The following is an 11,563-nucleotide window of genomic DNA, read 5'->3' as shown; positions in this document are numbered from 1 at the left end:
AGTGATTTACCAAGTCCAAACATTTTGTATTTGGCCGAATCCGTATTTGAGATTTAATTTTAAACTAGAATTCGGCCGAATTAGAGTCCGAATAATTAAAAAAAAGGCAATCCCGAACGTTTTAATCTGTTTGTTATATAAATACAATACAAGTTTATAAATAATATTTACGTATTATATTATTAATTATTTTGTAAAAAATGTTTGAACAATATTTTAAATAAGTAAATACATTTCTTATATAAAAAATCTTATAGAACATCTATCTTATAGAATGTTTCATTTTAAAGCAAACAAAAAACGAATGTCGTTCTAGAAAAAACAAAACAAGCTACATACTAAAAACTTTGTTTTAATACTTTGATGGTCATCAAGCAACATTAACAATTAAGTTGTGCTTTTGTTATATAGACTTTAATAACCAGTTAACAAATAAAAAACAGTTAACAAAAACAAATTATTTAAAAGTCTAACAAAAATAATTTATCATAGGTGCAAAACTCTAAATTAAAATTTATAAGGCCTTTATAAGTGTAAATAACCATTTTATTCTCCACTCAAGCGTGAAATCATTTACTAGTTTTACTTTTCGTTCAACTTTTTACAAACAAGTAAATAAAATTCAAAAAGTTTTAAGTGGTCTACCGAATCCAAAATATCAGACCCGGCCAATTTCGAATCTGAATCCAAAAAGGCTACAATCGTCCGAATCCGAGTCCGAATCTTAGATACCGTAGATCACTAACAAACAAATTACTAATAGGTTCGTAACTAAAATACAGCTAGAAAAATTACTTCAAAAACATTAAGTTAAACGAAATTCTATAACTCAAATTTTTTAACTTTAGATAGCATTTGTATTAAATTATGATCAAAATTAATTTAACTTAAGATGCTTATTAAATAAATTTAGCGTTTATAAAATAGTAAAGTTTTAATTATAGGTATTTTCTTAAATAATTAAAATGAATTTATTAAACAAGACATAGAGTTTAAAACTTCTAAGCGAGGTTGAAATAAATTTATCGAATCTTTATACGTTAAATAAAAAACTAAAAGATTAAAATGTCATACTAGAATTTAAAAACATAAAAAATCAGTAAACAATTAAAGTAAAAATTTTGCAAAAGGTTTTAACAAACTTATCTTATAATCAATACAAAATAGAATTAAATTGGTATTTTAATGTTGAGTTATGTTATTAGAACATTTTTAAACTTAAGTCGTACTTCAAAATAAATTCATTTGACAATAAATATCTTATTGAATATGTTTAAGCTAGTCAATTCATTAATTACATTAGTTTAAAGCTAGTCAATTACATTTGTCTTTGTTAACTTTAAACTATTTAGTTTTTATGCATTGCATGTCTATAGTTATCTTTAGTTTTTGAAAAATTGAAGGTAAAAAAAAAAAACAAATATAAGTTTAAAAGATGTTTACACTATTATTCATTTTATCTTGTTACTGAAGTATTGATAAAACTGACTTATAATTGCTTTTACTAACAATTTGTATATTTAGTATTCCTTTTCATTAGGTTTTTTCATTAGGTTAATTAATATATTTCATGTTTTTAAGTTAAAATAGTACACAAGTATTAGTGCATTCATTTTAGAAGTATTTCTCTGTTATATATAGTTTTGTTAAACCTAAATCTAAAAAGTCAGTTTGCTTTTTTTAGTTAAGTCATTTTCGTTCCTTAAGTGACTAATGGAACGTTAGTTTTATCAATAAAATAATCCATATGAATACTTTGAGTGTTTATTTTTCTATTAATTTTTTTAATTATTAGTGTGTGTTTGGAAGTTTATAAGTTTGTAAGATTAGATAACTTTGATTATTTTTTCCTTTATTGTTATATAATTGGTATATGATTTTAATTAAGTGAACTATAAATAATAAATAGAATAAACATATTTTTTTAGTAATATTGTTTTTACCGTATTAAGTATTAAAGTTTTGTAATATAAATAACTTCGTAATTCTTAATAAAATTAAATTAGATTAAGATTAAGTTTATGGTGAGCGTTAAACAACATAAAAACAACATTACACAGTTTATTATTTGAACTAATCTTGTTTTAAAAAAAGTTTGATTTTTATAATTTTTATAGTTTTATTATGCTTTTATTATTTCAAAGTCTGTTTAAATGATAAATTTCTAATAATTACAAACTAAGCTAAAATATGCATAAAATATATAATTCAAGTCTTTTTGTTAACTTTTTTTTTGTTTAATTTTAAAACTATCTTCAACTTACCAACACCATCTACATTAAACACAATTTTATGATTATAGTTTTGATAAATATGGGTAAACTAGATTCGAAGGATTTCGATTATAATAAGCAGCATGTTTGTGATACTTGTGAGAAAAGTCATAAATCAAAGTATTATCTAACTGTGCACAAAAGAGTTCATACAGGAGAAAAACCTTTCAGCTGTGATATTTATGATAAAAGTTTTTCGCGGAAAAGTAATTTGAAACGACATCAACTTACTCATTCTGGTTTGAAGATTTACCAATGTGATGTTTGTAAAAGATGTTTTGCACAAAGATCTATTTTAAAACAGCATGCAGTAGTTCACACTGATGATAAACCTTTTGAATGTGAACAGTGTTACAAAAGGTTTACTAAAAAATCAAACTTGACAGCTCATTTGTTGATACATAGTGGTAAAAAAATTTTCAGTGTGAACTTTGTCAGAAGAAGTTTGCTCGAAATAGTAATTTAAAACAATACATGTTGACTCACACTAAAGAAAAATCTCATGAATGTGAAATATGCAATAATAAGTTTTCACTTAAATCAAGTTTAACAGCTCACATCAGAATTCACACAGGAGAAAGACCTTTTATTTGTGACATTTGTGGAAAAGCATTTATAACGAGTTCAAGTAAAAATAGACATATGCGCACTCATCGATATTAATACTGCTCATAAAATTGAATAAATTTGTTGGACTTGTCAATTACTTGTTATTAATGGTTTTTAATATTTATATAGATAAAGTTGTAAGCAGAAGTGATTATATTTTGTAAAAAATATTAAACTTATATTAAGACTACCGTACTATTTTTAATTGGATCGATTTATGATGTGTACAAAATATTAAAATTACTTTGTTTATATAATATTTGTCTAAGATGACCATTTGATAACTATATCTGGTCTTTTGTAAAGTTAAGAGTTTTTATCGCTTTATACCATTGTTAAATGAATAAATTGAATATAAAAACTAACCTAAATATATATGTCTATTGCTATTTGAAAGTTAATAAGTTGTTTAAAAGTTATAAATGCTGTTTTATTATATAAAATGAACAAAATAAGTACATAGCTTAAAGTTTTAGATATTTTTTAAAACTAACTTTTCTAATACGATTATTTTATAAAAAATTGTAAATTTTACGGACAAATACAACAGTATTATTTACTCTCTACATACGGCATTTTTGAAAAATTCACTGGCCAATTTCCTAGAAAAAACTTGCTCGCAGTCCGTACTTTGTTAAAAACTTCTTCAGCTTTTTTCAGTGGCAATTTTTTAAAGTAAATTACATTAATTAACATAAATTTCAAAGAAAAATTTCTTAAGTACGCACTGTCGGCTGGATACGCGTTTTTGAGCTGTTTTCAATTCTGCTAAAAGTATATAGTTTGTATTTCAATTTTGTATTTCTAGTTTGTATTTTTAGATTTATTTAAGCACTGACGGGGTTTTTTGTTTGATAAACAATATTTAGATTAACTTACACTAAGTATTAACTTATCGGATTATCAAATACTATTATGTTTCCAACACATTATTTGTTACTATTTTCTGGTTTTTGGTTTTATCTAAATAAATTTATGGAAAGCGTATCAACTTTTTAAATGATATCATATAATAAAAAAATTACATTTTAAAACACTTTATTTAAGATAGTTACAGTTTATTAATTTAGCACTTAGTCATTTGTAACTACTTTTTCAAAATTTTAGTCACGGCAATTACTCATACAAATTCAAAGCATTTTAATGAAAATAAGCAGTATCTTTGCAAAATTTTAGAATTGTTTTTCAAGAAAAATATTATATGATTTGTCATAAAAAATTCATTCAGATGAAAGTCCTTAAAGTTGTGATGTTTGTGATAAAAAATTCAAGAGGAAAACTTACTTAAAATGTCATTAACTTACTCATTCTGGTTTGAAGATTTATCAATGTGATGTATGTAAAAGATGTTTTTCACAAAGAAGTAATTTAGAACAGCATGCAGTATTTAACACTGTTTTAATTGTGAACAGTAAGATAATTGTTTTTATCTGAAGTCAAATTTAAATTAACATAAGTTGATACATAGCGGAACTAAAGATTTTAAGTGTGATACCTATGGGAAAAGTTTAACCGCAACAACAGTTTAAAACAACGCATGTTGACTCACACTAAAGAAAAGTCTTATGAATTTGATATTTGTAAGAAGAAGTTTTTACTCAAACGTCATTTAAATGAATATTTTAGAATTCATATTGAAGTTGTTTTAACAATAAATTTTTAAAGACCTTGACAATTAAGGAGTCTTTATACAATTATGACAAAAGTAAAACTGTTAAAAAGTTTATTACTTAACAATTGTTTCACGCTAGTGCGATTATCACAAGTAAAAGTAAACAAACTAATAGGTTGCAACGGACAAACATTTTATATAGTTTTAGATAAGTAATTAGTTGATTAGGTGATTGGTTAACTAATTGAATTTTCGTAATATTCAGCAAAATAAATTATAATTAACGTAAAAACAATTATAACAAAAATCAAACGACAAAACAAAACTATGTAATGAAAACAAAGGTAGATTAAACTTAAATCTAGCAAATTAAGACTTGAAATAAAATTTTGTAAAATGTCTACCTTTTCCGACCAGTTCTGATCTCAAGTTTAAAAGTTTTCTTTTATCTGCAAATGCGATTTCGAGTCTTTCCAAGTTACATAGGGTGCACATTTTACTGGGCTTATTTTTGTTACTGCGATGAACAATTTCCCATTTTATCATTTTTCTCCAATCAGGGTTGTATTTTTTTATTTTGTGAATGAATCTACTTAATCTTGTTCTTTCTTTCTTCTTTACATTATTAAAGGATTGTATATGTTCGTAAAATCTTCTTTTGAATTGTCTCCAAGTTGAACCAATGTAAATATATTCTTTTTTGTTATACATGACTATTACTTTATAAATGACTCCTTTAGTAAGACATTCAATTTTAACTGGACAACTATTTTTTGATCTACAATTGCATAATTTGCGGTTTTCTTCAGTTGTATCATTTGAGTTTTAAAGTAATTTCAGGTTGTGATTGGACAATTCTTTTTCCAAGTTGGACATGCAAGAATATGAAATCTTAATTGTATTTCTATTAAATATAGAACCATAAAAGCCTGATTTAGGAAAATGTCTGGATACTAATTTTAGGAATTCTTTCCCAATATTCGTCTTTATAGAATTACTGAAAGGAGGATTGAAGTGAAAAACTTTTTTTTCCTTAATTTTCTTCTACTTTTTTCAATAGGATTACTGTGAACATATGATAGTTTTGTTTTTAAGCCACTATTTTCTAAGGTTTTTTCATACGGATCTTTTATCTTGTCAAATATGTCTTTAGTTTTGGATAGTGATGAAAACCTTTTTTGTATCATTGATGGAATTTCTTTTTTCATTGGTTATGGGTGACTTGATTTAAAGTTCATGTAAATATTCTTAGCATTTTATTTTCTAAATGGAAGGTACTCGTTATTTTCCAGGTCCATATTTATGTCCAAAAAATCCACCCTCTGTGTGCTGAGTTCGATTGTCACTTTTAAGTTATGTTGCTGAAATACTTTCGTTAGGGATTTTCTCAGTTGTTCAATAAATCTTGGTGATCGTTTTTTCACTATAAGTAAACCGTCATCTCGATAAAGGCCGCAACTGGATATTTCGATCTTCTTATCATTAATTATCTCATTTAGGATAAATAATCCAATCAGTTCACAAACCTCTGCTCCGTGAAAGCTTCCCATTGGGATATCAAAAAGATCATGAGCAGAATTCTTTTTATCCAGCATTCATAATAGAAAAACAGGATAGTTTTACATGAGTGAAAAATAATTTCAACTTGATCATTACTAATATCAATATATTTTCTAGTAAATTGAATATGCTTTGTTAAGAGACTTTTTTTTTTCTGTAAATAAGACACATTTAAAGTATTAAATTTGCTTTTAACATAAGAATTAGAAGGTTTTAAAGTTATTTTTAGAGTTATACTACAAACATCTAATAAAAAAAAGTAATACACTAATACAAATATATCTTAAATCTGTAATGAAATGTTTTATATTATATAAAGCTATAAACTTATCATACAAATAACTTTATAAATTAGAGCCAATGTTTTACAGTTGCTAAACAACATAAAATAGGTTAATATTAAAACACAGGCAAAAATAAACATAAAGATGTTTGTTTTGAAAATTTTGTATTTAATATTAAATGTACTTAGTTGAAAGTCTTCAGGATTTTATTACTCTTATGTAAACTAGTTAATAAAAGTTTTATTTAAATGTTTTTGTATACTAGATGTACTTCTATTTCCAATCAAACAGTACTACTAAAAAAAGTACTTTTCTAGCTCTAGTTTTTTAAAGTATGTGTACTGCTCAAATTAGCTCAAATTGTTTTAATGATATAAAGCAGCATGTTAGTGAAACTTGTCGGAAAATTCTCAATTCAAAATTAGACTTTATTCGTCACAAAACAATCAATTCAGATGAAAAGCCTTACAATTGTAATATTTGTGCTAGAACTTTTAAAAGAAAAGCCAATTTAAAAAGACATCAGCTAACATTTATGTTTTAGAATAGTTTTTTATAGTCATAATATATTTTAATGTTGTTCGGTTTAAACTATACCAAGATGATATTTCAATTTAGTAGCTTTTCAATAGTTGTTTAGGTTTTCTATAAAGTTTTACGATTTAATACTATTTTAAACTTACTACAAAACTACATCTTTCTTCAATTATAACTGATAATCGACTAATATTATAAAGTAGTGCTGTAAAAAATGCAGTATTTGTTGATTGAACTTTGAGTTGATCATCAGATTAATAATATTACAACCATTTAACTGCATTAGGATATATTAACAGTTATGAAAAATTGATTTTAAAAATTAAGACTAAGAAGACGTGACGTAAAAAACAGCTGTTTTAAAAACAATATGTAAATACAAATACAGTAGTTTGTTAAATAACCTGATTATTTGTCGAAGTAAAGCATGATTATATAGAAAACATACATTACTACTGAAGTCTTAAACATATTAAAGAACCAAATAAAAAAATAAAGTAGCGCTGTTATTAAAATACGGTTCTTACATCTGGGACTTTTGGTTGATAATAAGATTAATAACAGTAAAAACATATAACTGTATTAGAAATAACATTAACATTTATAAAAATTGATTCTTAAATACAAAGACTATGAAGACCTGACGCAAAAACAGAATTAACTATACAATAACTATGTAAACTCAAATACCGTAATTAGTTAAGTAAGCTGATTATGTTTCAAAACTTAACATGATTATATAGAAAATGTATCAATTGTTATTACTGGATTAGTATCATTTATTAGCCAGTTATAATAAGCTTTATATATAAATCTAGAAAAAAAAATAAATAAATGGCATTTAATAAACACTCGCGTTACTACAAAACAATTACACAATAATTTATTTAATAATAATATAATTAATATCCATACCTCAAAATTAGTCATTAGTTAACTGCTGTTTTATGCATCCTGTCCTAAAAAAATTACATATCCGAGTGGTGTATGACTCGATAACTGAAAGGTTCTTCATGCACCACATCCTAGAACGTTTTGATTTTTTTTGTTGTTAGATGAACTTAAGTATATTGAAACATATCACCTTTTGAATGAGTTTTAATTTGTTAAAAATTATCTAAACATCTCTACTTAAATGAACCTTTTGTACTTCAAATACAGCGTAAGTATTTTTCAAGTGTTTATATACAACAAAAAACATCGTAAAAATCAGGTGCGCGACTGTTCAAAATCACAAAAAATAATTTCCGACAACTCAAATTCAAAAAAATTAGATAAAAGGGCCACGAATAAAAAAGTAATGTATATTTATCAAAAAAAAGGTCCTATAAATATCTACAAGCAATTTTTTTTTCTTTTTGCAAAACATTTTATTTTTTTGAGATATTGCTTAGATAAAGTAAAATACATAGTTATTTTTAGTATTTCTAGATCTAAAAAAGTGGCTTGTAGATATTAATAAGATCTGCATAAGTATATTTAATACTTTATAGACTAATATTACTTTTTGAGATAAAGTTTTAAAAATGTTTTTATTTTTTCTTAATTGTCGGAGTATGAGTCGTCTGATTTTGAATTGTCATGTAACCGTGATAAACTGATTTATTATTTTAATTTTTTATTAATTTAGAAGTTTAAACTTTTTCATTTTAGTAAATAAATTTTGTTACAATATTTTTATCCATGGTCTAGCTTAAAACTATTATATTCTATGTAATTTTTTTGAGAAAAAAACATTCATATTATAAAGCAAAACTTCAACATTAGAATATAACAAATAAAATTCTTTGAAGAAAAGTATTTATAAAACAAAAATATATAACAATAATAAAATGAGAAGTCTAAACCTTATTTTAAAAGTAAAAGATATCAAATTTAATACAATACTACCTTGAAATTTATTAAAAAGTTACAAATAAGTTTATATTTGCTACACACACTAGTTAAATTAAAAACAAAATATAATTTTTATTAAAAGAAAGTTTTTCAACGAAACCTATTTGGCTGTAGATTAAGAAAACTTTTAAAAACTCGGCAACTAGGTTTTAAATTAATTTTTTAAATAATAGTAAGTAGAAATATGAGATAGTTAACTATTAAAAATACAGTAATTTTTATAACCATTTTATTGACTTGTACTTTTATTTTTTTTTTAAATATAATACTACCTTGAAGTTAAGATAACGAGATGCTAAAAATAATTTTTTATATTGTAATAAAATAATTAATAACTTATACTTACAATTGTTATTTTAATTTTCAATTTTAACCTGGTTTATTATTGAATATTGAACAACTAAAGATATATAAAAACCTTTAAACTTTGCTTAAACTTAGTTTAATATTAAAAAAAATTCGATTTTAGCAATAAAGTTTAAGAAAGAACTTATGATCTTAAAAATATCAATTTAAAATAAATTAGCTTATAAAAAAGTTGATATACTTTTAACTCTTCATTCTACTCAAGTATTAAAAAAAATCTGTCAAAAAATATTACTGCTTCCAATTAAAGCTTTTTTTAATAACCTCCTTGCATGTATAATCCGTTTTTCTACTTAAGCATTGACAAAACAAGAAAAACTTTAAATACGAAAAAAATTCAAGTTTAGCGTCTTTTTTAGTATATTTTGTAACAAGAAACTAATGTTTATAAAAAAATGTAAAGAGAAATAGTAAAAGAGTCATTTGATAAATAGTAATCTATCTAATAGAGAATTCATTATCCCACGATATAAAATCTAAAGAATGTAATAAAAAAAAATCGTTTTTAGCTAATGAGTTGTTTCAGATGGTGTGTTACTTAAACACGTAGAACGAATGAAATAAAACACAAACCAATTGATAAAAAACAAATACAAATTATCGATTTATCTTAAGTTTGAACTTATTTTATTACAAGTTTTAAGTAAACTTCCTAAATGAAGTTAATGAAACAAACTATCAATAATACTTTTTAAAAACTTATTTTTCTTAATAACTAATTTTAATAAATTAGGTTTTTTGATGTAAAGTAAAAATAATGAATGGTAATCAGACCAGCTCAAAACTGTTAAAAAGTGGAAAGCACTATGTTTGTGAAAGTTGTGGGAAAAAGTTTAAATATAAGTCTGCATTAGTTATTCACCTGAGAATTCATTCTGGAAAAAAACCTTTTAATTGTTATGTTTGTGACAAGAATTTTGCAAGAAAAGGTAATTTGAAACAGCATCAGCTAACTTATTCCGGTTTGAAGATTTATCAATGTGGTGTTTGTAAAAGATGTTTTGCACATAGAAGTAATTTGAAACAGCATACAATAGTTCACACTGACAATAAGCCATTTAATTGTAAAAAATGTGACAAAAGTTTTACCCTAAAAAATAGCTTAACAAGACACATGTTGTTATATAGCGGTAAAAAAGATTTTCAGTGTGAATTTTGTCAGAAGAAGTTTTCTCAAAGTTGTAATTTAAAACGTCATATGTTGAGTCACACTAAAGAAAAACCTTATGAATGTGAAATTTGCAAGGAGAAGTTTTCACAAAAATCTCATCTAAACACTCACTTTAGAACTCACACTGGAGATAGACCATTTGGATGTGATATTTGTGGTAGAAGATTTACACACAGTTCAAGCAGGAATAAACATTTGCGTACTCATCAAAAATGAAACTGATTATGAGTTGGAACATATTTGTTTAGGAGAATTTTTGAGTTAATAAATAAACAAACATTTTTAACTTTATTTTATATAAGTTTGCGTATAAGTTGTGATTTATATTTTGTAAAAGTACTCTTGGTTAAAGTTGTCATTACAGTAATTTTAATTAAAAATAGTAAGATTAGTAACATTATTTGTTCGATAAGTTATGATATGTACGAAAAATGTAGATTGTTATATAAGAGTTGTTTAACGGCCAACTTCACTGCTCACTTTTACTGCTTACTTCACTTTATCTTGTATTGAGTAAATTTATGAACATTTATCGCTGTGAACTAATTATAATAAGTTAGTTAATTGAGTATTTAATTAATTCAAATTTAGATGTTATATATGAAGTTTTGTGATGTTTCTTGTCTTTTTGAATTGTGTTATTTATTTAATAAGTAAATAAAACGAGCAGCTAATATTTGAAACAAGTATTTTCACTATAGACTGTAAAAATAAGTTTTATAATAAATAGTCATTTTTAAAAACCTTAACGGTTTTGAAAGAAAAAAATTTCAAACTAAAAAATAAAGAAGTTTTTGTAGTAATTTTACAACTAAGTTAAATGTTATTTTTAAACGCATGTTTTAAAACAACCTATTTTTTTGATAGTTTACCAAACATTAAACTAGGGAAGCGGTTAATTCCAACCCGCGACCAATCCTCACCCGATGAAAGAGCACCGTTTACTAGTATGAGAATTAAATAAAGATGATTAAAATAGAAGAGATATTAACTGAAAAAATAGTTCTTTATTGATAGGAGAATAATTTAACATAATCAGTATGGGTAAAATTAATTTGTTGTCAGATATGTTAAGTAAGATAGTTTTGGCAGGCGCTTGTAATCTAATTTTTAACAGAGTAATACAAATTCTTATTTAAAACGCTGAAAATGTGATGGATTAAAAGAGGTTTCATTTAATTTTGGTTAGAACGGATTTCATTTATAAAATACTTTTTATAATTAGAATAAGTTTGAATTGGTTGAAATGTGATTT

General features: G+C 24.3%; 1 protein-coding gene across 1 annotated transcript; it reads left to right on the top strand.

Moving 5' to 3' along the window:
- The first annotated feature begins 2,313 nt into the window (after positions 1-2,313).
- Positions 2,314-10,524, top strand: LOC145831676 (uncharacterized). Its single transcript, XM_082938987.1, has 3 exons — positions 2,314-2,535; positions 2,697-2,901; positions 10,277-10,524. Exons 1-3 carry the CDS (start codon positions 2,314-2,316, stop codon positions 10,522-10,524), a joined length of 675 nt encoding a protein of 224 aa, XP_082795113.1.
- Positions 10,525-11,563: the final 1,039 nt, after the last annotated feature.

Source organism: Thalia democratica, chromosome 3 (assembly GCF_965202585.1).
Source record: "Thalia democratica chromosome 3, ktThaDemo2.hap1.1, whole genome shotgun sequence".
NCBI lineage: Eukaryota > Metazoa > Chordata > Thaliacea > Salpida > Salpidae > Thalia > Thalia democratica.
This window is presented reverse-complemented; position numbering and strand designations above follow the sequence as displayed.